The sequence below is a fragment of the Chaetura pelagica genome, unplaced genomic scaffold, assembly GCF_000747805.2.
Source record: "Chaetura pelagica isolate M959 unplaced genomic scaffold, ChaPel_1.0 scaffold28, whole genome shotgun sequence".
Classification (NCBI taxonomy): domain Eukaryota; kingdom Metazoa; phylum Chordata; class Aves; order Apodiformes; family Apodidae; genus Chaetura; species Chaetura pelagica.
The window spans coordinates 728,222-755,144 of NW_009954303.1; the positions used below are offsets into that span (position 1 = coordinate 728,222).

At 48.2% G+C, this 26,923-nt stretch overlaps 1 protein-coding gene across 1 annotated transcript; it reads right to left on the minus strand.

The window, feature by feature from the left end:
- On the minus strand, positions 1-26,716 carry CD81 (CD81 molecule). Its single transcript, XM_010003900.1, has 9 exons — positions 26,668-26,716; positions 25,900-25,922; positions 21,365-21,479; positions 8,419-8,516; positions 5,356-5,430; positions 2,235-2,342; positions 1,179-1,280; positions 776-865; positions 1-63 (listed from the first exon to the last, which is right to left on the minus strand). Exons 1-9 carry the CDS (start codon positions 26,714-26,716, stop codon positions 1-3), a joined length of 723 nt encoding a protein of 240 aa, XP_010002202.1.
- Between the last annotated feature and the right edge of the window lie 207 nt (positions 26,717-26,923).

A 26,923-nucleotide genomic window follows, 5' to 3' on the forward strand; every position in this document is an offset into this window, starting at 1 on the left:
TCAGTAGACGGAGCTGTTCCTTATGCCACAGCACAGCACCATGCTCAGGATCATTTCAAAGATCTGTCAAGAGACACAGGGCACCAGTGAGGCACAGACCAGTATGATGCAGGAGCCCCCTGCCAATCCCAGGGTCCCCCACTCCATGTAAGCACTCTCATGCCAGAGATAAGGGCAGAGATGCTATGTCTTCGCTACTGTTTTCATTCGGAGTTGGCCAATTAGAGATAAGATTATGTTCTCTCTTCTCTGGCTGGCAGCAGTGGTGGTACATCGCAGGCCTCCCAGCTGCCAGCTACACAGCAAATGCTTCAAGGTTGGTCCAGCATTACAGGCCAGCCTTCATTCAAGTGCTGGGTTACCAGCCCATGCCACCCACCGCTCACTGGGAGCAAACCCACCATGACAAAGCAAACAAACACCTCCCCGCTGCAGGCTCCAGTGACAAAACACAGTGGCCTGAGAAATGAGCAGTTTTGGAGGCAGCGAGGAGGCTCAACTGTGCTCTGCCCTTTTGGATGGGGTAGCAATTGCTCCTGCGTTACCACACTCACGGGGTGCCTGTCCTGACATGCTGACTGCCCCAAGGGATGATAAGGCCCTCAGTCTTGCCACATCCCAGAGCAGCTGGGATGTAGAGGGCTGGCACTGCACGCTGAGCCACAGGGGCATCCAGAATAGAGGGATGGATCCAGCCCAGCTGGAACAGGACCAAGGCACCCTGAGGCAGCTTTTTCCCATCCTACGGAAGCAGGCACCACACAGTCACACTTACCATGATCACAGCAACCACGATGGCAGCGATACCGATCAGGTACAGCTTCCCGGAGAACAGCTCGTCAATTTTTTTGTGGCAGCTCGAGGACTGAAGCAGAGAAGCACACAGGTCAGACAGAGAGCCTGCTTTCCCCTCACCTGCTCCTGGCACCCAGAAATGCAGGTCTGCAACCCATTGTTCCCACTTGCATTCCTGGGTCCTGGCTGTAGGACTTCCCACCAGACTTCACCCCTCCATGCCTGCCAGCCCCCTCAAGCAGGAACAGTAAAGGAAGAACTGACATCCCTCTACACAATCCCCAAATAAATGAAATCTTTACCCTTTATTTAAACCCAAATAAATCCCCAAGTTTCCCTGGCAGATGAGCAAGCTGTGCTGAAAGAAGTGCAACTGTGCCTACCTCGATAAAGCCTTTAATGATGGAGTCCTTCTCTGGGCAGAGGTCTTTCCTCCACAGGGGAGTGATGGCTCCTATTGCACTATCGGGACCACAGCAGTCCAGCTACATGGAGAGAAGAAAAACCCCACAACCACCAAAGAACAGAAACCCAACATTAACAGACAGCAAACATTCATGTAATGCTCTCCCCACCATTAAAACATCCTTGAAGCTACCCGAGGCTGAGGACACATCTTGGAGGAAGAAAAAAGGGAGGGGGAATAAACCTCCAAATTCGTATTTTTTCTATCAATGCAGTGCAGCTGCTTCCTACAGAAGCCTGCCTCAGACAGGTCTGGCATTGGGATTCTGGAGGGGAATAAACGTAACTCTCTCCAGAGGTTTTTGTACCTTGCTGAGCCGAGGAAGTAGCTGAATTACTTCCTCAGAGCAACATTTTTTCTTCCATTGTATTTTACTTAAATCACGGGTGCTGAGGTAAATGAAAAGCAACTTAATTAGAGCTTCAGCCAGACTTCTCAGTGCAGTGTGAAGAACAGAATATTGAAGAGGGCACAACTCTTGCTTCTTGACATGTAAGAACAGCAAATGCGACAGGCTAAGACCTGCATGCAGCAGCATCTGCTTCAGACCCTGCTTTTCCCATTAATTTTTCTGACCCCCATTTTTAATTCTCCTTCCTCCCACATTCTCATTTCCTCTGGCTGCAAGAGACTCCTACGGAGAAGAGATTTCTATGTAGAACTTGGAAAGCAAGCAGCAAAATCCCAGTGCTGAGAACATATTTGATTCCGTTCATCCCCAAGCACCAAAAAATCCAGCACTGCCTTCCTTCCCTGCCTGAGGACTTGTAGTTCAACCTACTGCTTCTACCTCGGGGGGGAGAATCAGGCTATGCACGGTGACAGTTGCTCCTCACCACTTACTCATTGACAAACTGCACACAGAAGCTAGCTGTGTGTAATTTGCAGCAGGTAGGATCAATCCATCAGCAGTTGCTTTGTCCAACTGCATGCAGCCTGAGCACTGTGTGCAGCAAGGCTGCGGGTGTCTCACCGTTTCGTGAAAGGTCTTCACCACAGTTTTTGCGTTGCTCGTCTCTGAATCTGCCAGGAGCGCTTGTTGAAACGCTTGATCGTAGAACTGCTTCACATCTTTGGCTATCTAGGAAAGACAGGGGAAGAAATCCCTTTCAATTAGAGTAGAAGGAGGAAACCTTCAGCAGCTTTCACAGACTTTCACAGAATCGTTCTGGTTGGAAAAGACCTTTACGATTATTGAGTCCAACCAAAATCTAACTCTACCAACCGTTAACCAAACTCTACCAAGTCCAGTGCTTAAACGATGTTCCTAAGCACCACATGTCTTTTAAACATATGCCTTTTAAATACCTCCAGGGATGGCGATTCAACCACCTCCCTGGACAGCCTGTTCCAGCATTTGATAGCCCTTTCAGTGAAGAATTTTCTTCCAATATCTAATCAAAACCTCCTGTGGCGCAACTTGAGCCCATTTCCTCTTGTCCTGTTGCTTGTTACTAGGGAGACCAACCCCCACCAGCTGTGCCTGAAGGGGACAGGTTCCCTCTAATGGCACTTGCAGGTAAATGAGCAGTTTTTAAATAGATTTCAACCCCATTTATTCACACATTTATTCATACAAAAGAAAAAACAGCCTGTCTTTCATAGGGCCTCATGCCCTTTTCGCTGTAGCATGGTAAAAACAGGAAATATTAAAAACCTCATCCACCAGCCAGCAGGTTCCAGCCAATGCCATCTAAGTGCTCCATGAGATCTCTCTAGCAGGCAAACACAGCCAAGGCCTGGAGGGTGAACCACAAAACCTGAGATAGTATTCAAACCATAAGGATTTGCTGTTGGGCTCAGGAATGCAGTTCAGAACTGCTTGTTTTGAACCACCTGACACACAGAGACAAAGCCAGCAAGCAACACATTTTCCACCAAGGCTGCACAGGCAGGACATGCTGGAGAAAATCAGGATATGCAAGCAAGGTCATCTGTAGGAATGGGCACTTTGGTTTACTTCTGGCTTGGAGGGGGATGGCAGGAATTTGGGAGAGATCGCACACAAAACCTAGTGAAGTGCCTCATTTGGGTCAGGAAGCTTTAGGTGCTTTTAGATGAATGTCAGACTCTGGCTGGGTTATATGAGAAGTCTCATCCATAATCTAGCCCTGTCACCGGGGCTGGTAAACTGCTGCCACCTTAGGGGTCTGCTCTATAATGCAAAAACCCCCTAATTTTCAGGGAAATTGGCCATTTGGCTTCTCCACCTCCTCCAATAATTTGGGAAAGATAGATGAAAGGAGGACACGCAAGAGAAGCAAAAGAAACAAATATGAGCAACTATGAAAGGCAAAATGCTTTCCAGAAGACGGTGCTCTTGACAGTGCAGGCTGGATTAGCTCATGAAAAAAGAAACTGCAGCAAGAAGGAATGTGATTTCCATCAACTATCCCAGCATTTCTCCATCACTGCGTAAAAATGTTTGTTTTGGAGAGTGATGTTCTCTGATCCAACCATTTGATTCTGGTACATGGAAAAGAAAATAAAAAATAATCCTACTTCTTGCCTCCCCATCCTGTATCTAAAGCATCTCCAAGGTGGCAGTTTTTCTTGGAGAGCTCTTAGAGCTTCATGGAAGAGCATCCTGTGCCTGTGTGATACGAGAGGACTGTCCCCATAAGGTGCTGCAAACCCAGCTGGAACAGTGTCCCCAGAACAAGCAGCTCTCAGTGGCTGGGATCATTCACTGCTTCCCTCTCAGCCAGCGTTGTTCCCCACATACCCCTGAACAAGGCAGAGAAGCAAGCTGCCTGCCTTGTGGGTGAGGACTTGCAAACACCCATTCCTCAACAGGGTTCCAAAAGCAGCTGAGACAAATGGACTCCCACCATTCATTTTAAGCTGCAAAACTAATTTTAGACGCTGAGGTCATCACTCTTGCATGGGCGAATGCTAAATTACTAAGCCTTATGCTCTGATGGCCAAGCACCTCCTCCTCAGCATGGAAAGCAACACCCATGGGGTCCCTTCTTACTCAGGCTTCACTTTTTTTGCTGTCAGTTCAGTCACACATCTTGGATTCTTCAGGACTCACAAACTAACATCTGCAAGAGGCACAGCTCTCTGAAAAGGTTAATGAGTTTACCAAAGTTCCTAGGAAACAGCACTGTGTCTGCACAATCATTTTAGCCACAGAAGAGTTTGTTCTGGTGAAGTCATGCCCTCGCTGGTTAATGACTACAAGGGTGTTTCCATTCACAGGCGAGCTGGTCATCTGTGGCCTATATGCATGTATGTGAAAGCTGAACAGGCCACCACCTACTTACACAGCTGGCTTACATCTCTTAGTAAAGTAAACACATTTCCTACTCTGTCAGAGTCTAACCTCGGCTTTGAGCACAAGCAGGCCCCTTCTCTCCTCCAAACCCTTGACAGCTGAGTGCTCAACACCCAGCCTGCTGTGCTTGCTGCAGCATGGCCATGGTTCCCACAGAATGACAGTTTTGCTCTTTGAGATCAAGCTCTACATGTGTATGAGCACAGGTTGCCATAGCGAAGGGAAGGTAAGCAGAAGGGAAAGACAAGTCCCACCCTTGATCTAACACCCTCCTGCCAGAAGAACCCACCCAGGCAGTCCCTTCTACCCCTTGTCCATGCACACTGTGTTGAGCAGCAGCCAGCTCAGTGCTGGCAGGCAAATGGCCCAAGGTGGGTTATCATAATACTGGCAAACAGTAGGAAGCATCAAGAAATCCTGTGAATGCAGGCTCTCCCATATGGGATTTCCCTCCCTCCAGAGACCACGGGGCTGGGTTCACTCTTTGCTCTGTGATACCTAGCATGTGCAGATGGCTTCCCTTCACAACTCCATAATCAACTCACCCTGTGATTGACAGCACCAAGGAGGAAACCCAAGAGAGACAGGGCTATTTTTATTCTAGACATCGCACTACGTACCGTAAGGGGGCAGTTCCTACCATCACGGGTTCCCATTTAGAGTTCATCAGCCCAGCGAAGATCAGTTAGGTGACCTGCCTGGAACACACTGCTATCCCAAGCCCCTGTGACTCAGTCTGGGAGCAGCTTGTGAGCAAAACAAGCTGTACCGCAGCCTCCCAGCCCCACAAACCCAGGTTTAGGAGTCATCTTACTTGGTCTTTGTTGACAAATCCCCAAATTCCAGCTGCAACTTCGCAGGCAAACAGGATCACCAGGCAAGTGAAGAACTGCAAAGAGACAAATGAAGAGGGATGCTTAATGTATCTGGCTACAGGCAAAGGCAGCAATTAAATGGGTAGGGGTGTGAAGAGGCACTTCTACAGACAGAAGAGATCAGAGCAAAGTGTCATTTGACTTCAAACCATTTTATCTCTCATACACATGCTCAGTCCAAACATATTTCCCTATAATCTGATGTCACCCCACATCCAGACTTCCCACTGGGATAGCTGAGTGGGGATCAGCAGAGCCTCTCCCACAGAGACTGGCAGAGATGAGGGTGCCCTGTACACCACCAGACACATGGCACCTGCAGGCCCACCCAGACAAGCTTCTTGCTCTGCCACATATTGTCCAACAATGGGACTTGCCAGTTCAGGGTTAAAAGCACATTTCAGCAGCTGAGGAGCTGCAGGGTGTCAGAGTGTGATTTATGGCTCTCTCGGCATCCACAGCCCTGCAAGGCTACTGCAGTTTTTTGCATAAATACTAACGCTGATGTTTTCTCACAGTCCCACCCTATTTGTGCCATTCCAGAACTTCTCCCTGCCACTGCCCCCAAAGTCTCCCCCCATCTTTTTGTTCAGATCCAAGGAACATACTGTGATGGTTGGTTTGTTAGACTAGGAAGTCATAAAGCTCATAAATCAGAGTCAAGTGGGAAGGCATTGGCAGGCATGCTCCACACACAGCCAACGTTACCCCCGCAACATCACCACGCTCAGTGACTTCTTCCTGGGAAAAGCCCCAAACTGGAAGAGTTACCATGGAAGTAAAGAAGCAAAAGGGGTGAATGCAGTCAGAGGAAGACAAAATCACAGTATGGGGTGGGACAACAGGCTCTGGCTCTTGGACAGTCTCTGTTCCAGAGACATTTAAGACATTTTCTTCAACAATAGAGGAAAGCAGAGTTTCCAGAATGATGCTGTGACCTGGCTCTCACATACAAGAGCAAAGGGTTATCAGCAAAATGGAAACAGGACTACTGACCTGACAGCAGGAAAGGACTTCCAACATCCTTGTCCAGACCCTGAACAACCAACTCCTATTTAAACATCTATCTACCCTTGATTCTCCAGGAATATCTTTGGGGGACTGGGTGCCACATACCCCCAAGGACTCACACCACCCCAAATCATGGGCACCATGTCACTGTAATTCTTTGGTTAAGCACTAGGGCTCACTCTTGCAGTGGTTACCCTCCAGTGAAGGATGGCTCATTTATCCCAGACTTGGAGATGCAACTTCCTGCAGGCTCAGTTTTTTGAGCTGGCTGCACAACACCAGAGATGCAGCTTGACACCATGAGAACATGGCACTGCTCCTGTCCAAGCAGTCAGATCTGCCCCAGCCCCTTCCCGGGAAGCAGAACCCACTCCATGCCAAGCAGCTCCCTACTCCCTTCTGAGGGTCTTGCTGCTCAGCTTCCATCCCACCTTCGGCACAGGATGTGGATGGTGTAGCTCTGCCTGGTACTTTCCCCTTTAGCAGTAAGCCCATATGAGCTGGCTGCAGGAGAGGGGAGAGCAGCTGCTTTCCTCCAACACCCTAAGGATGCTGCCTGGAAGTGTCCTTGGAGCGCAGCGGGAGCCTTGGTCAATGGAAACCATCATCACAAGGTGTCTCCAGCCTTCCCTTGGCAGGCCAAGGTGTGAGCAAACACGGGCAGCATGCAGCAGCTAGAGCTGCTAATTTCAGCCAAAGCAGCCGGTTTCCCTGTTGGGCCTCAGGTACCTTGTACCATCTGCCCTTCTAATCCTCTTTTCAACTTCAAGAGGGAGCGAGGGGTAAGTCAGGTTCTGTAATCACTTGCGTTAACAAAAAAATAATAATGCAAAGCTGCCAGACCTCACTGTAACAACCCCAACAACCCCTGTCGGATTTGTAAGCGGGCTTCTCCTATTCCCGGCAGCAGTGATAATGCCTGCAAACTCCTCCAGCAGCTCTCATCCCCCAGCCTTCAGAAGTGCTTAATTAAAGCTGGTGAGAGATTCTCCCATCTTACTGGGAAACAGAAGCAACTAGAGGTGAAGCCATCTGTGAGAGCAATGAAAAGCAGCTCCACTTCCCTCTATCCTAGTTGAATCCATAACTATGGGCCATTACACCACCACCAAGAACCTTCCAGCCTAACAATGTCAAGTGCTGGTAAGTTCTTCCAATTATTACTTTTTTAAGGTTTTTTAATATTTTTTTTTTAATGTGTTATGCCTCCAATTAATTTTCTTTTTCTTTTACATTGAATTTAAAGCTGAAGCACATGTAAGAACCTGCTTTAAATAAATGGGTCTCCCTCAACCCCAAGGCAAATGCTTTTGGTTTGGCTACAGTTTATGCAATTAAGGTCATCCTGCGCCAGGAATCCCAAGCTGCAGCCTCACATCAAGGACGCCTGTAGCACTTCAGTAATGGATTTTCCAGGATGTACCTAGATTTTCTCACTAAGATATTGTGGGAATTCTTTGCCGTTTCCTTGTCCAAACAGATAAAAATAGTAGATGAACCCTTAAAAGAACTGGAATTGCCACAGGCAACCTTGCAACAGACTGAAAGGGGAAGCTGTGGGGGACATCAGGTAAGCCAAAGAGTTTACTGGGTGCTTGATAAGACAGCCAGACAATAGTGGTGAAAAAAGCATGGGGGGAGTGTCACATATTACAGAGAAAATGCATCTCCAACAGTCCTGCTGTTTGCATCTCTTCTGCCTTGCTGCTGGCTTCTGCCCGTGTCCTGCAGCCAGGCAAGAGCAGCAGTTTGCAGCATGCCTGCCTGCTCAGCCAGAGCTCCACCAGGCTGGGCAGAGATGCCCTCTACCAAACAGCACTGTCTTGCTCCTTGCAGAGGTCAGCTAGTTCCCACCTACGTGCTCCCACCTCCTCCCAGCCCTGTTCATGGCAGAAGTCTCCAGTGAGGGAGGCATGACTGTGCACTGCCCAGCAGAGACATGGCAGGGACGACATGGTACCAAGAAACATCCTAAGCTTTGTGCCTCTTACCGTTCCCAGAAGGCACTGAGACTCCTGAATAGCACCATAGCATCCCAGGAACCCCACAAACATCATGACAGCTCCAACTGCGATCAGGATGTAGATTCCTGCAAGGGAGAGCAAGAGGCAAACATGTTACTGCAGAGCTTTGTACAGCAGCATCCCAGTGCCTGGCCAGACATGCTGGCTCCCTGGGTTATCTAATTGGGGGGGTGCAGAATTAGGGCCTAGGAGATGTAAGTGGAGGTGGTAGCAGTCTTAGTAGAACAACACAATATACCTGGGTCAGATCTCAAAGTTTTGAAACTACTAACAGGGAAACTCAGAAACCACACTGCCCAAACCAGAGGAAACGCAGAGAGCTCAAGCAGTAGCAGGCAGAGGATGCAACAGGCAAGACAAAGGCTTTAAAGTATCCTTAAAGCTGCAGCATGGGAGTTCCCATGACATACATACTGCTTTAAATATTTATGCGAGAGATGAAAAGTATTAGTTTGCACATCTTTTTAAATAAACAATAAGGTATATGGTTTATTTATATTAAGTATCATACAAATATTTATCTGGCTAACATTTTAGACAGACGAGCCACGAAACTCAGAGAAAAGCACTACTTAAGCATCTAATTTAATATATTCTTGTTTTTGTTAGGTTCAGAGGCAGACCTTACTTACTTCAACTTGCTAAATTTGCACAGTCAACTAGTTCAAAGCTTGGAAACTAGGAAATGGGCTCAGAAAACAGGGGAATGATAGTTTATTCATCCAGGAAACAAGACTTAAGGCTCAGGTCTGCTGCCACTGGTAATCACCCTGGTAATCACTCATGATCAGTGAGACCATAGTGACCACACAGCCAAATGCTACCAGCTCAGTTAAATTTATTTCCTTTTCCAAAAACACACCCTTCTCTGATGTATCCTGTGTATTTAGTGCATTTTTGGTTAACTAATATTCTCAGGTATTGTGGTTCGATTACTTTTTAAGCGAATCCTACTTTCCAACCAAAAGCAATTTGACACATACAACATATAATCAAAGAAATAATTACAAATGAGGCAAGACTGAAGTCACTATATTTAACTGACAGTGAGGAAAAAAAAATAGTATCAGGATGAAGATAAACATTCATGGAGCATCCCAGAGCAGACAGCTATACAGTGCATCTTGCCAGTGCTTGGGAGACACATCCCTTCAGTTAAATGTTTCCTTTTGCTAAGTGTCAAAATGTTTTTATAATTATTAATCAGGCTGTCAGCTTCCCTTTAGGAACATCACTAAAGCATAAAGAGAGCTCAAGATCAAAACTGTTTGTCATCATGTTGATCATCATCTTTAAGGCTTTTCTAATCTTTGTAGCTTGTTAAACAATCTGATAATTAAAGTGCAAAGTCTAAAGGGCATGTACTGAGAGCAGAGTTAAACCTTCTCTAAAAAACCCAGATACACACAAACAGTCTCAATTTCTTTAAAAACCCTACTGAGACCTCAAACTTGGGAAAGGGCCAACTTTGGGTCTCACTTCTTCCCTCTTTAGAGCAAACCAGAAGCCCCCAGCACAGAAACAAGGCAGGGGCCAACTTGGAGAGGTGGGGACAGACACACAGAGGCAGCAGCCCAGCCCTGGGACTCTCCCCCCGGCGTTCCCAGCACCAAGCACCCTGCTCCCACAGCCCTTCTGCTATATTTAGGTGCTGCAGGACAAGGAAGGCAGCTGCAGGGGAAGTGACAGCAGGACAGGGCATGCTGACCCTGCAGGAAGCCCCTCTTCACAAAACCTGACAGGTTCTGTGGCCCTGACACCCACATCCCTGTGGCAACACTGCCAGTGTTAGGAGGAAAAAAGCCCCAGTTGCACCTCCTGATGCCGAAGGGGCTTCAGCAGCACCTACAGCTGCAAAAGCCCAACAGGCAACTGGGCTGTTAAAGAATCACAGAATTGCCAGAGTTGGAAGGGAACCTCTAGAGATCATCTAGTCCAAGTCCCCCTGCTAACACAGGATCACCTAGAGCACATTACTCAGGACTGCATCCAGGCAGGCCTTGGGATATCTCTGGGGAAGGAGACTCCACAACCTTCCCTGGGCAGCCTGTTCCAGTGCTCTGTCACCCTCATAGTAAAGAAGTTTTTCCTCATATTTAAATGGAACTTCCTATGTTCCAGGTTGTAACCATTGCCCCTTGTCCTGTCACTGGGAACTACTGAAAAGAGTCTGGCTCCATCCTTCTTGCACCCACCCTTTAGATACTTACAGGCATTGATAAGGTCTCCCCTCAGCCTTCTCTCATAAGAGAGATGCTCCAATCCCCAACTCATCTTTATTGTCCTCCTCTGGACTCTCTCCTGTAGTTCCCCATCTCTCCTGAACTGGGGAGCCCAGAACTGGATACAGTATTCCAGATGTGGCCTCACCAAGGCAGAATAGAGGGTGAGAATGACCTCTCTCAACCTACTGGCCACATTCTTCCTTATGCAACCCAGGATTCCACTGGCCTTCTTGGCAGCAAGGCCACATTGCTGGCTCATGGATAATTTACTATCTACCAGGACTCCCAGATCCTGTTCCTCAGAACTGCTCTCCAGCAGGTCCATCCCTAACCTATATTGGTGCATGGGCTTCTTCCTCCCCAGGTGCAGGACCCTACACTTGACCTTGTTGAACCTCACTAGGTTCTTCTCTTCCTGGGTCTCCAGCCTGTCCAGGTCACCCTGGATGGCAGCACAGCCCTCTGGTGTGTCAGCCACCCCTCCCAGTTTGGTATCTTCAGCCAACATGCTGAGGATACACTCTGTCCCCTCGTCCAGGTCACTGGTGAGTATGTTGAAGACCAGTACCAAGTCCTGACCCCTGGAGGACACTGCTGGTTACAGGCCTCCAACTCAACCTTTCTCCACTAATCATAACCCTCTGAGTTCTGCCGCAGACCCAGCTCTCAATACACCTCACTGACCACTCATCTAGCCCACACTTTCTGAGCTCCCTAAGAGGGAACTTCATACTTCCTTCTTTGAAGGTGTGAAGAGAGGGGAAAAACATGCAGAAAAAATCCCCCAGGAGAATTTATTGGCAACAAGAGGCCAGCAGTTAAAAGTTTTGTGACCCTGCCTGGAGTAGAACTACCTGATTGAGATTATGTGTGTTGGAGGGACCAGTAGAGGCTGCTAGACAGAGAGCCAGGGTGGCCAGCAGCAAGCTGTTGTGTGAGCAAGGGAGAGAGGCCCCAAAGAGGCTAGAGGTGATGGGAAGGCATGAACGCATCCTGTAAAATGAAGGCTGTCTGCTGGACACCTGCCAAGATCCAGAGAGACTGGTGGAGAGTTTTGGATGCTACACAACTGCTGTTTCAAGATACCAGTAGTGGTCTCTCAATAAACAGGTCTGCTTATTGTCACCAGAATCTACTAATGCTCAAGAATAGCCCTCATTGTTCCAGCTTGTACCAGCTGCTGGCTTAGGTTTTCAACTCAAACCACATGCGATTTTTACATCTTACAGAGTCTTCATCACAGGTTCCTCTGAGAAAATCAACTTTGCTCATCCCTGAGTGCAGCAGCTTCTGACTTCTCTTTCCATTAGGTCAGCAGAGAGAAGACAAAGCTGAGCTGAGGGCAAGTCACTTCAACATCTGAGAAGTTACCATTCATGCCAACCACCCCAACCACTTGTTACCCCCACGGGTAACAAGTAGATGCAGTGCATCTAGAGACCAAAGGACTGGATGTTGCAAGAGACCCCAATGATCAGGTCACTCCCATGGATTGACAGAAGATTTGATTATCAGTTTCTTCAAAATAAACACAGAAGGCAACTTGCAGCCTGAACAAATACAGCCAGGAGGTCACAGAATCACAGGTCAGCCTAGGCTGGAAGGGACCTCAAAAGACCATTTGATCCAAACTTTTGTGAGAAAAGGAACCTATATGAGACTAGATACCTAATACCTTGTCCAATTGTATCTTGCAAACCTCCAGTGATTTGGATTCTACCACGGTCCTGGGAAGGTTGTTCCAATTATTGACTATTCTCACTGTAAAAAACCTCTTTCTTATGTTGAGATCATCAGGAAAACACAGGAGCCACTGGTGGCTAGGAGAGCTTTGCCCAGAAAACTAGGAGCTAGAAGCCCAGCAAGAACCTCAACTGATGTGGGAAGAACTAAGAGGGAACAGAGACATCTGCCATTTCACAGCAGTCTTCCAGATGCCTCTGTACATACTTCTTGCTGGGATTTGTGCAGCTTCTAAAAACCAAAACTAAACCTGGCCTGCTGAACTTCCACCCCAGCCAGGCTGTGAAGACCTTGGGCAGACAAGGGAGGTCCTGGCTTCCTGCTTCACCAACTCCTTGCTAGCAGCAGCACTACTGTCAAACAAGCAAAGAGCAAGAAGGAGAGAAGGAAGATGTGCACCACATGCAGTTTCCTGACTGGAGCTCAGTGGATGCAACTGGTGGGGTGGAAGCAGCAGGAACATGCAGCCAGGCAGGGGAGAGGGCAAATATGACTAGCCTGCATGTTGAAAACCACAGAGTACTCTGGAAGGCTTTTGGGATAAATGCCAGCTTCATTCCCAGGCACAAGCAAGTGGCTGTTATGGAGCTGTCTTGTTACTGAGGGCCAGAGCACTACAGCCTCCTGGGAAGCAATGGAGCAGGACTCTGCTCTGGAGTTGATTTAAAAACAAGTACAAAATATTTAAAGCAACAATAGCATCTTGTACAATGAATGCTAGTGGTGTTTCTCCACGGAAATACCACGCTGAAGGCTGCAAAAGCAAACAGAGGCAACCAAAGCACCCAATCACATGCTCTGGACGGTGTTTTTTTTCCCACACCCATCCTTCCCTTCAAGGGCTGGTGCCAGTGGGGAGTGTCTGCCTCCAGAGTGGGTGCCAGACAGCTGGGGGGCTCCAGAAATCACAGCCCAGGCGGGAACAACCAAGCCTGTTTCCCGGAAAGCAGCCTGATACATCTCAGCTTTCATTCCTGGCAGACAGCGGGGATGACGGCCAGCATGGTTTTGGGCTCCCCATCTGTGGGCATGGCACCTGTCATCCCCATCCTGAATGGCACATTATCTGCCTTAAAGACAGAGAGGACTTCTCTCCAGCCCAAACCTCCTCACTAAGCATCAGAGATGGGATTAACTCCTGCTAGCCTGTCCTGGGTAGGAAACTCGTAACCGAAGCCGTATCTGCCCTTTCAGAGCTCCACCCAAACTGGCACCATGCTGCACAAGCAAGGCTCCATCTGCCTTTCACATACCACTTCTAAGCTCATTTGTACTGCAGCCTTCTCAGGGGTTTTAAAACAAGCAATGTTGTTTGCCATCATAAAAAAATAAGATTGAAGAGGCATAAAATGCAAACCACAGAGCCTATAGCCATGCTGCTCCATGCAACAGCAGCAGCCTGAGCTGCAGCACCAGGTACAGTAAGCAAACAATTTCTAGGCACCATTTCATGGTACCAACATGCCTCCACATCCTTGAGCAACATCACCATGTGATTTCGAACCCTATGGCACAGTTCTCAGATAAGGCAGCAGAAAATACAATGCCTGCAGCTGCCACATGTAACCAGCCACCCAGGAAAGCAAGCCCTGACCTGCTTGACCCGTATCTTGGGGTTGGGGAAGTCACAGGAGGACTCGCAGAGTCAGGTGCTGTAAATATTGCCTGGAGTCCTCTATATTCCTTTTGAGAGAGAGCCTTAAAACAGACAGCTTTAGGAAAGAGAGCCAAATAGTACTAGTTTCACCTCCTTGCTCTATAGAGATTCAGGGTCCTGTCTGAAATCAAAGCAGGACCACAGCAACTGTGATGGGATCTCTTCGCCCAAGAGCATCAGGATGAAATGCAGCAGAAAAAGCAGCAGGAATGGACCAAACATCATCCCTCCTTCCCTAATACACCCAGGGTGCATGCTGCTTTGGGCTACAGGGACCTCTTCAGCTTTAGCCACATGGAAAGCCCCTGAATATCAGACTCAGGAGATCAATAGTCATTGAGCACTTCTCTCTGGATGGTGCTAAGTGGGAAAGAAACAAATAAGCAGCCAAGAGGCCAGCTTAGCTCCCACCTCACCCAGATGACACCACCATGGAGTGTCCTTTGCCTCCAAGCCACGTAGGAAGTGTGATATTCAATTCTGGGAGCAGGGAAGGGAGAGAATAAAACAGTATTTAAGGTCAGTACTTGCTCTGGCATTAAAACAGCATAGCTGGTGCCTACTGAGTTGTAAACCCCATGTCCTGACCTTGCTGACAATTAAAAAAAAATAAATAAAAAGAGTTTAAAAAAAAGGAAACCATGAAAAACAAATAAAAGGAGGAACAAGCACAGAAAAGTCTCTGTAAAACAGGAGGCCAGCCCTCCTCCTGTGTCTCACCATCCCCACAGGAGAGGCTGTGCAGCTCCAGGAATGGGCATTCCCAGGCAGTGCCCTACCCTCTTCCTCCATTTTGCTCCTCGCCCTGCAGCTTTAATTCATTAAGCTAATGGAAGCCAGTCTCTTCCTGCAGGTCACCATGGCAATGTTTCCAAAAGACAAAAGACAAGACACCCCCACACCCTCTCAGTACCACACCACACTTCCCAGGACAGCTGGGCAGCTCTCCAAGCCATGCCTGCCCTCCCTATGGGACGGGCTTTAAAAAGGGGCTGAGAGCAGGAGAGATTTTAGTGTTTACTCTCCCAACAGACAAGATTCCCTGGGGTGAACTCTGCATATCCAAGAGTTTTGCAAGCCTCTGTGGGAGGGAAGGCTCTGCTGCCAACCCTGCCTGGAGGTGCTGAACATCTTGGGGCTCACGACCACCACTGCTGCAGGGAAGGGCAGCACCATCAGACAGGGGCTCCCTCCAACCCCACAACACCCATCCCAGAAGAACACACTCATCATAGCCAAAAAGATCTGACCACGACATGCTTCCTTGTGAGCTGGGGACAAGATACAGGCAGGGATTAGGAGTTCCTCCAGGATGGTGTGGGAGTGGAAAAGGGGAGCCTGCACCAGCCAGAGGATGAAGCAAAGTCTCCTGGACATTTTTGTCTGGCTGCCTGGTGGAATTGGCCCAGCAGAGCCAACTGCTTTCCTGGAAGTGGGGAGAGAGGCAGGGTGGAGATGGAAGGGGGGGAAGAAAAAAAAAAAAAGAAGAGGGCTTGGTGGAAGATAACAACTGGGAAGCCCCTCTGTTCTTCTCCACCCCCTTTCCAAAGAAAAACATTGCTGCTCTGTGGCTGCTAATGTCTTCCAGATGGAGCAACTGCGTTGCAAAGCATGGAGCGCTCTCCTGGTGCTGTGTGGCTCACAGGGGGAGATGAAAGGCTGCACATGCTGCCCTTGTATGCAAGGCCAAGGCAATAAGGAAGAAAAGGACACACCTCTGCCAGAAAACAGATGAAGAAAACTGAAAACAACCCAGTCAGATTTCTTCTCTTCTGCCTACCCAGGAAATGCTGGAAGGACACTTGAATTTCATAATGTCAGCGTACCCGTAACAGCTGGGAGGAAATGTACTGCTCATCTCCAGCACTGAGGTGGATGATGGTGATGCAGCACAAGAGACCTGGGCTGGAACCCACTGGCCCATCCATCCTCTGCTGTCCCAGCCTACACCACTTTGGGACATCACTATGTGTCCTGGGGTTTCACTCACTGACAGAGCCCAAATGCCACTGGTAGATTTCTTGTGGACTTTGCATACCTGAACACATTTCAAAGGAAAACTTTCCAAACTATGGGTTTTAAACAGCTCTGAAAAGCAAGAAGCTACCTATGGCACAGGTCCATGGGGGCACAGCCAACAGGAAGGGACAAAAGGGGAGGATAACTACAGTATTTGTAGTCAGAAAGATCTGAACCCAAAATAACCTGATGGCACCAGTTCATGGCCTTAAGTCATAACCAATTATAGTCTGCAGAGTAAATAAGTCACAGGAGTTGGTCACAATGATGGTAGACTGAATTACAATTAAATACAAGTTGTTTTTTTAATAGAAATTGAATTCTATAATAAGAACACAAAAAAAAGGATTGTTTGTATTGTCAGCTACATGGTGTAAGCTACTTAAAAGTACTAACAATGTGTTTTGCTTCAAAACTCTTTATTTTAAAAATAATTCCACTATTATTGAAGGAGTTGATCTGACAGCGATCAGAGGAAAATCAAGAACCAGTAAATCTCAGCCTTTTTTTCCTTTAAGAGACTAAATAAATGAGTTATTCTTAACTGTAAGTTTATTTCCAAGAGAGAAAAATGCATCTACTTCTACCTAAAAAAATATCCACATATATATATAATTTAAAATAATTTATATGCTCACTGTGATTCAAGCCAAATTCAAGGCTTGGTTTCTACTCACAAGCATGGAAACCTGAACACAGATATACAGAAGTTGGCACCACCTTTAAAAGACACCTAATATTTCTAGAGGGATGGGAACAAGGATGGGAGTGTGAAGAGAAACCAAGAACTCCCCACTGCACATGGCAGGTCTGCAGTCATTGTAGTACTACCGGCTTCCAGTGCCTATTACAACACACCTGAAACCCTGGACACCACTGCTTTTTCACCCAAGGCTGTCCTGAAAAGGCTAATTAAGAAAAAGCTGCTGTTATGGATAGAAGGCACAGCTGAAGACTGCTTAGCCAACACAAATCTGTTTGGATGACGTGTCAGGATGCTCTGCACTGCCAGTTACATCTGGGATCCATGACAAGAGCAGCCAAAGCATCCTCACATGCCATAGGGAGGCCTGAGGAAGCCCTGGGGAAGCTCAGGCAGGCGCCCCAATTCCTACACACGTTCACATGGCAGTCCCTCCTCTGCAAGGGCCAGAACCCCCTGAGGCCAGCAAAGTACTCAGGACAGTACTTCCAAAAAAACAAGGACACTCATAAAGATTTGCCAGAGATGGAGGTCATGCTGACTTCAAGGACAATGTGCAAATGCAACTGCAGTTCAACTCAGGCATATGCTAGTTTGCAAGAAAGACTTCAAAGCATCCCTGTGCTTCCTAGACTGTTTCTTCCAGCCCAATCTGCATGAAGAGCAGCACAAACTCATTCCCATTATTATCCTGGGCTGTATTTGTATGGAGCAGGATGGCAAAGAGAGTGTGGAAACCACCTTGTTAGTGAGCATGAGCCCCTGCTAGCCAGTCTCCCCTCGGTGCTACCACAGCACACCACTTTGCAGGCATGCTCACTGCCTTAAAATTAGCCAGAAGCTGTTGCTGTCACCAGCTGCCCCTTCTTTTCTCTCACAGCTTTTGCTGCCTGACCTGCTTGGGAGACAGATGCACAATCATCAGCCTGGTTGCTAGGGGAAAAAAACCCAAAAATAAAAAACCTCAACCTGTTGGCTTTCTGTCAGGGCAACAAAACCCATCAGGATGGCAGGGAACAGCAGCACTGGCAGCAACCTTGGTGGCCAAGTTTAACCCACGACTGCGTGCCTGCCCAAAATCTTACACCCCTCCCAGAGAGTGCCTGTGCTGCTGTGCTATGGGGAGGAGACACCGGCCAGCAGAGGATTTTACTAACAAAACACAAAACCCAACAAAACAGAAGCAAAATCAACTCCCTCCTCACTCCCAAAGCTACATGGAAAACCACACCCCAGCCCTGGATGCCTTTGCACTCTTCCTCACGCTGGCCCCACTCCCAGGCCCAAACTAATTAGAGCACAGGGTCGTGTTGCCCTGTCACTGGCTCTGGGCAGCTGGAGGCAGTTTTTCCTATTTTGGATCTGGCAGGCAACAGCAGAACCCAGGCCATCGGCTGCTGTGCTCTGCTTCAGCACACAGGCTGACCAGCAAGGGGAGAAATACAAAAGCAAGGGGTGGAGATTTAAGGCAAAGAAGAGCTGAGGCTTTTGCCACCACCTGCTGAAATCATTTCACTCCCAGCAGCCACCTCTGGGCATCACATCACCATATCCCTGAAGGATGGGGACCCTGGCTTTCCCCTGACACATTATCTTCACCGTCATCCTGCCGAGACAGAGCAAACAGTACGTACAGTGTCACTTGGCTCTTCAAGATCCCCAGGGGCTTTTAAAATTAATGACACCCCAGCAGCAAGTTACTGTGAAGAGAGCAGACCAGACCAGTTTGTACTGGTATTGGCAGAAATGGACCAGCTCAGCCTTCTCCCCACAGGCTCTCAAAGCTCACTGAATCACAGGGTGGGTTTTTTGTTAAAAAAAACAAAAGGTACTTTATGTGTAGGGTGAATAAGTATCTAAGAAATGGTTAAGCAGTTGTTAGCATCCAACTAATCAATGCCTCTTGCTATCCTGAAGGATATTTTCTGAACTGCTATAAACACATTGCTTGGCTTCCAGACATGCAGGGCACTTCAGACACAGCGCTTGACAAGGGTGAGAAGCATGAAGGACTTTAATCTTTCAACTACAAATAAAGGAAATAAATGCATATTAGGCCATAAGCCTAGCTCAGATGAAGAGCAAGCATTTTCCTTTACAGTCCCAAAAGTATGAAACTACAGTGGTCCAGCTACCCCCATCCCTGGTACTGCTTTGTCTTTACAGGGCAAACGTGGTTAACCTGCCATTTGGCAGAGTGTTGGGTCCCCAGCCAAAATGGAAGTGTCAAAACCCAAGACTGTAACAAGTGGTTAGAGGATCAGATGGTTTGCAAGCCATGCTGAGGAAAAGCCCATGAAAAAGAGCTTCTTTAATACCCTCCCAAGCCAGCCCACAAGATTACTCGTTGGATGCAGTGCCAAATGGCTTGTGGGAAACCCCAGCCTCAGGAACTCTCTCCTCACAGGCTGGATGGGTGAACAGGGGAACAGCTGTCTGTGCCCATGGGGAGCAGCTACCTGTGGCCATCAGGCTGCAGCAGAAGCTCAGAGCAATAACTGTCCCTCTTCTCCTGCTCCCTTACATGGCTGCACCTTTTCCTCCCCAAACAGTTCTCCCCTTGCCTGCAGCAAACTCTCCAGGATGGCCGGGGGAAAGCCTGATCTGCAAATGAGAGCTGCAACCAAGAGACCTGAGCTTGCCACGGTGCAAACCTGCCTTATTTCTGAGGGCAGATTAAGCCTTGCAGCAGGCTGAAGGCAGATAAGCATCACACCTGGCACCCCACTAGCTGGCTGCTCCCCACATCCTCCCACTCCCACTTACCCATTGCCATCAAATCCCATACACCAACCAGTTACATTCATTATTTTTCCTCTCCTGTAACACACAGACATCTGGGAAAAAAAGCCTTTAACAAAACAGCTCCAACTCTGGGGCAGGAAAAAGAACATAGAACAGAGGAGACACTGAAGGGCTACTTTCCCACTGCCCCTCCTCACCAAGTACAAACCCCACAGTACAAGTTTTCCTCCTCCAACAGTTTTTATTGCTTCCCTCTGTCCTGCAGCACCATGGCAAAGCCTGGCTGGCCTTTAAAAGCCTCCTGACAGATCCTGGGACCAGTGCCCCATGCCAGACACCAAAAAGTGATTTGCAAGAGGAAAGTAAAACCCTCCAACTCTGGAGGCCAACCCCAGAAAGGTTCCCGTTCCCAAAGCAGGAACATCGTGTGCATATGTATGTTGGATGCCAGAGGAGAAAAAGGAGGGAGTAACAGTTGGCAAGGGGAAGGGGGAGAAAGAAAAAAGGAAAAGCCAAAAGAAATCCCAGCTTTCAGACTCCATAGGGCTGGCTAGGAGAGGCAGCAGCTGAAATAAATGCTCTGCTATTATTACTGCATGGAAATTACAGCTGCCAAAAGGAATCCAGGCTGATCTGTTACTGAATATAACTTTAAAAAGACAGCCAGCCTCAAATCACGAGCCGTTCACAGGCGTCAGAAAGTCAGCACAGTGGTGGGACCTGTGGTCCATTCCCCATTGCCTTCTAAAGAGCCAAGGCCAAGGCCAAAGGCAAAAAAACGAGTGGAAGAGCAAAGGATGCCCAATAGGCAGGAAGGGAGGACTTGGCCCCTGTGCTCCAGGTCTCCCCTGTTTGGGGAGAAATGTGTTAACTAGGGAGACATCAGTTCCTGGCCCTCAGAAATAGGGAGATGTTTTGGCCAGTTCCTGGAAAGGAAAGTGTTTAACTTCTTATGAGTTCCCTTTTTTCTTTTTAAAATTGAAAATCTACAAAGGAGAAATGCTGTACCTACAGCTCTGGGTGTGAGGCAGGAGAGGGGAGAATGACAGAAGAAAACCCACCACTATTTAGAGCAGGAGCATCTAACATAACCAGGCACAGCTGGGCAGAAGGGGTTGGGCATGCCACTTCATGGACAAGAACAGAAAACCAAAGCAAAACCCTTTCCAGAGGGTAACTTCAGCTACAGGTAAGAACAGGACATTAAATTAGATGTGTCCTTGCCCCAGTGCTGGCAGCTTGCACCCGGAGCTGGCTGCTGCCTGGCAGCCAGCCTTTCCTGCAAGCTTATCACCCACGAGGGATCATTGGAAAATGGGGTAAAAATAGGGGTTTTCGTCTTCCAGCAAGCCAGCATGCCATCAATTTAATAAAAATCAGGCTAAACTTAACTGTAATGCACAGAGCCTCCACCTGCCTCTCCTGGAGAACATGAGTCACAAGCTCACCAAAACTCACTTTCCACTGCCAGCCACCCCATCAGCTACTATTACATCCCTTTGGACAGGAAACGTGACTCGTTTCCAAGAAGTTCCTTCTCTTCCCAAACAGGCTCCAGGAGAGACCACAGTGGAGAACAGCACCAAAGAAAACCCACTAGGCTGCAACGTCTTTTTGTGCTTTTAGCCACCGGGACTTTGGATTCTGTGCCAACATTTAATTAAAGCAAAAGATATTTTTGGGGAGTACGGGGGGAGCAGGATGTATTTTTAGTTCGACCTCCTTGCTGCTCACCCAGAGCCTTCAGCTCTGTTTCTGGGCATGCTGCAGTCCACCTTGGGGCATGATGCTCACCCACACAGTGACACCAGACCTACTTACCAACGTAGAAGGTGTTGGGGGCCTGCTTTTCCCCCAGCTGCAGGTAGAGGATATTTGTTGTCTGCGAGTCATGCCGGAGCCACAGGGCCACTCCCAAGATGATGCCTCCAGCCAGCTGGGGAAAAAAAAGCAGAGGGAAGCAGACATTACCCACTGCTCTGGCAACACCAGACCCACAACAGCAGTTTTCAGGTGGGAGCAGAAAGCTTGGTCTTTCTGCAAATTCTTACCTACTCCTTGCATGTACAGCAACATCCTTCCTAACAATCAGCCCACCCCTGCAACATGCTTTGTGCCCCATTCCACAGGAGCCACACAATCTTCCCTGCTTTATGAGAAGACCTCTCATTCCAGGGATATACAAAGGAACTGGATGGGTTCATGCAGGTCATTTCTTTCCTAAGAGCTATTACTCTATTAAAATGGAAGGCTCAGTGTTACCCAAGAAGCACGAGATGTGCAACTGAGGCTTTTAGGAGACCTTTTCCACAGAAGTTAGGAAAAGCCCAAATCATTCCCTTTTCCCAACAGGCTGTTATGACCCCATTTCATTTCTCTGTGAAGTACAAACACAACTTTGGGTTTTGTTTGATCTGCTGAGAACAGGCCTAGGACAACCGGCTGCCACCAACTGGCCATTGGACACTTCCACACAGCTGCCTCCCTGTTGGGACAACTGGCCACCAGCTGGCAGATGGTGCTTGTCTGGCAGCCCTGCATGGCACCGAGCTGCTACTTCTCCCCATGCATGGTGGGCTTCACAAAGACCCTGAACATCAGCAGGGGCTGTGCATGGCACCACAGAGAGCCTCGAGCACCTAGCAGGAAGCAGTCTCTCACGGGAAAGAATGGGGGATTTCCAGTGAGCTTGTTCCTTCCTTGCCATTTTGTCATACAAGCCTTGCTGTTCTGAAACACAATTAAAACTGTGGCCAGCCTAAGTGTGGCCAGCTAACACGCAGGTGGGATAGAAGGCAGTGGGGATAGCTACAAGGGTGTGGGGGGTGTGGTGTGTCACTCAGGAAGCAGAGACAGTAGGTTAGGAGAAGACTCTGTCCCCAGTCTTGCATACACTTTACTCTTCATCAAGGGTCAGGCTTCCCATTTGGAGCAGACCTGGTGGGACAGAGCTTTCTGCATCTCAAAAAACTGCTCTGCCTCAAGGAAAACTTGCCCAATCAACATGTCATGAAAAGGCAGTAAAACTGCTAGTAATGCAGAGCAAGAGCAGAGACACTGCGGCTTTGAGCTGCTGCTGCACCCCTCACAGGTGATCCAAACTGCCTTCAAGACCCCAAAACACACTTCATGATGTCTACATCTTGACATTTAAGACAGTGTTGAGAAGCACACAGCTGACTAAGAAACCACACTCAGTAGGACCTGGTAACATTTCCAGCCACATCTTTGTGTTATAACCCATTAAATCCCTCCCTGTGGGTCTTGGGGATGTTGTACATCAGTAGCCAACAGACAAGGATTCACACGAGCTGCTTGCACAGCATCACTTTGGTTAATATCTACTCTTCTTGCAAAGTGTTCCATGTTCCACAGTAATGCCCATGGCCCTCGCATCCACTGCCCAGTTCACCGTCCATTTAATTGCATAATGCAACAGAAAAGGAGAAATCACAACGCAGGTTCCTGTGGGTGGGCTGTAAGCAGGGACTGTGCTCTCCTGCTCCTCCAGCACGTATGGAACTGAAGCAGAGTGAAGCCTCAGTTCAGACCAAGGCACAACCATACTGCTCCTGGAGGCTACCATGCAGATGTTCACCAGTGCTGAGCAGCTCTGTGTGCTGATGAGGCTGAAACTGCTGCCTCACCCGTGCTGTTGTCCAGCAGGAGAGCAGAGCGCTCACACACATACATGGGGCACACAGGCATGCGTGACCGAGCCCCCAGGTCAAGGATAAAAACATGCTTCAAATATGGAAGGAGACGTTCTGCAAATGGGGCATTAACCCATCTTACCACTTATGGTATATTTATGTCCAAATAATGGGAAGTTTCATCACCGATTTCCTCACAGTTCCAGGGAGGGGTGAGGAATGGAGTAAGACATAGACATGGGGCACTGCAGAAGGGAAAGTGTCACTGAAAGGAATTAAAATTAGAGGATTTCCAGCAGGACTTGCTGTATTCTCCATGATACCCACCTTCCATTTAAAACCATGACAGAGAGGGGAAAAAAATAAACATGCACGTAAAAAACTGCACATCATTAAGAATTCAATATCACTTCTAAGCCAGTCTAGAATCACAGAATCCTAGGGGTTGGAAGGGACCTCTAAAGATCATCTAGTCCAACTCCCCTGCCAGAGCAGGGTCACCCAGAGCACATCACACAGGAGCTTGTCCAGGTGGGGTTTGAGAAGTGCCTGTTCAATCAAGCGCTGATTTCATTTTGAGTGGCCTAAATCCTTGAAGCCATTCATCTTAAGAAGGGAAGGCAACTAGCAAAAAGTACAGAAGTGGAAACATAATTTTCTTCAAAAGGGTCCGAGTCATGTCAGCTACATGAGAGGCACCATGAATGTCACATTAAAAAAAGAGTTTGTTCAACAGAAGTGCAAAGTCTCCAGTTGTGCATGTGCAGCAGAGCCTTGGTGAACACAGGAAGACTGGGATCTGCAAGGCAGGCTGTTGGTGGGAATCTGACTTTGCCCCTTGGGAGATTCAGCTGGTGGTTTTCCTCCTTGCTCATTTGGCAAATCCCAGCTAAGAGATTTTTACAGGGCTGTTTTTGTACAAAAACTCACCAAGCAAGCTGACCTTGAGGTTTTTCCAGTTACCTGAGGGAGAAAATCCCCACCAGCTCTCTAGAGAGGCAGGGAAGATTTTGCAAGCCTTTCCCAAATTTGCCAACAAAATAATCAGCTTTTAACACTTTTCCCACAGAAGCCAATGCAATTTCCCTGCCAGCACAGTCCCTCATTCTTTTTGCACTTGGGAGAGCCTGAGGTTCTCCAAACACTGCTTAAGGAGAAAAGTCACAAACGTCGGTCCCTGCTCAAATTCAGCTCCAAATAAGGTAGCTCGTGGCTTTGCAGAAAGTTACCCAAATCCAGCCTGGCATGGCTTGTTCATTGTCCAATGGCATAACAAAGCCTGTGCTTATTCTCTCAGGAGGACAATGTCCTCAAATTAATCAGTCAGTGCCACTCTTAAAGCAAAGGTCTCTTGGTGACTCCCAGGGAAAAAGAGATTCTGAGGAAGACTTGGGTATCTGTGCTGAGTGAGACAGATGAAGAAAAGGCTTCAGCCCTTTTTTGCCTGGTTTTCCCTCTGCAAGGAAAAATTGCTCTGCCCCAGCCTGCTGCCCTCCACACCCACCAGTACTCACACCAGCACCTCCTGTCACCCAGAGCAAGGCTGGGGAAACACCAGCACCAGGAGGAGCAGTAGCTGCTTTTAAATTAAACTTGCCCTAAAAAGCCCATCACAGAATCGAAAGCAAGCTGCAACAATCATCAAAATACTTCTTAATCATTTGGGAGTGTGAGCTGAAGGGATAGAGGCTCTTCTCACCAAACTCACCCCTGCAGAGAGGTCTGCCTAGGGCAGCCAGCTGAACCACCTCCAGGTGATCCCAGTTTCAGCCCAAATGTGCCCAAGGAACACCCCACATCTCTTCAGCACCACCTGATGCCATTTGGTTTTATAACAGAGCACAGAGAACCTTCAAATTGAAGTTTTAATCCAACAGCAGCTGGATTTCTTAAGCGAAAGCAGTGTTCACTTACTAATGAAGACAGGGTTTAGGCTACGATGAGCAACTTTTTCCATGAAAGCCATACAACTTTCCACCAGTAAGAAACATAGAACATACTTAAGGCATCTTTCTTCCCAAAGGAAAGCAGACAAGGAAAAAACTTAGTCGGCTTGCCACAGTAACCCTGCCTTCCCCTGCAGCTTGCTTGGAATAATCTCATTTTTAATACAACAACTTGTTCAAGATACCAGCTCAGTATCTTCTTCCCTCCCCAACCTACAGCTGCTGCTGTTTGTCAACACAAGAGCCAGAAGAGCCCCAACCACTTATGGCAGCATAACACTGAATCTCCAATCTGCATATCCTCATATGTTAAATATCCCTTTTTTTCCCCTGGAGCTTTCTGTGACCTTGTGCACATTACCTCCTTTCTCTGTGCTTGCCCAGCTGGCCAGACAGCAACATCTCAGAGACTGGGGCTCTCACTTATTGCAAACGTTCCTCAAGTGCACAGCACAACTCTCCATTTAAATTTTTGGGGACTGCTTTAATGAAAACAGTACTCCAAAAGCTGCAACTTCAGCAATTCCAGCACTGCATAGCTCCTAGATCTGCTCTCCACAAGCTGACCTTCCTAGCCAGCCCTTCCCCTGCCAGCACAAAGGTGGAGGCCACTGAAACAAATAACTGCTCAGACTTGGAGCGTTCAGATTATTTTCCAGCATTTTAAGTGTTACAAACTTTCTAGGCTACTTTTACATCCTTACACTTTGCTTTGCTCTGGGTTGTTTTAAGTTCATATTCTGCTGCCTTCCCTTACCTGTACTTTTTTGCATGCCTTTGCTTAAATATAAAAAGAAAAAAAGAAAGAAATCCCGCAGACATACCCCCCCAAAAACCCAAGACAAAACAACTCCTCGATGAAAATAACACTTCCCCCATCTTCCCCGTCCCTTCAAAAATCCACCACAAGCCTAGAAGGGCACCCAGTCCATGTTATGGTATCCCCACTAGCATTGCTAGTGCTCCCCAGGATGGGGCCAGCCCTGGAGATGGCACCCCAAGCAGAGGCACCACGCCAGGCTCCAGCATTTCCTCTCTACCACTCTTCCAGCTTCCAGAGATTTACTGCTTTTTACACAGACAGACAGACTTTTCCAGCTGGATCCTGCCTGCCCAGGGCTTGCTTTTCTCAGCAATTCAACTGCTGCTTGACAGGGAGAAGCTGCCATTGGATGCTGCCTAGAGGGAGGAAAATGCAGCTCCCCAGCCTCCTAAGAGGTGATGGGATGGTTGCCACATAACGGGGTATCACTATCTGAGCATCATGATGGTGGGTGAACAGCCCTGGTTTGCTGCCCCATCCACCATACAGGTAGTGGGGCTCCTTCTTAGATTGAACCTCACTGATTCATATGCCATTTGCCCTAAGATTTCCCAGATCCAGCTATGGGGCAAGGGAACAAGCCTGTCTTTCACAGCTCAGTCACTCCTCCCCTCCTCAAGAAATTCCCCTGATTTAGGGGTGCAAAGAATGGCCCTGTTCTCCCCTTTAATGTGAGGCACCCCATATCTGAGCTACCCCTACCTTCACAGACTGCTCCCCAGACAGTCATGTTCACCAGGACGAGCATCATCCCGGTCCCTCCTGCAGCTTCCAGCCCTCTTCCTCCTGTTCTCCTCCCAGTCTCTCTCTGAAAGAGGTTTCCTGGTGGGGAGGAGGAGGAAGTCCTGGCTATAGGGCAGCTTGCCGGGCATGCCAAAGCCAAGCAGACATCCTGCGACTCAGCCGGTGGAGGAGGGAAGGTGCCAGCAGCTTCACAATGCTGTATTTTTAGCAGCAC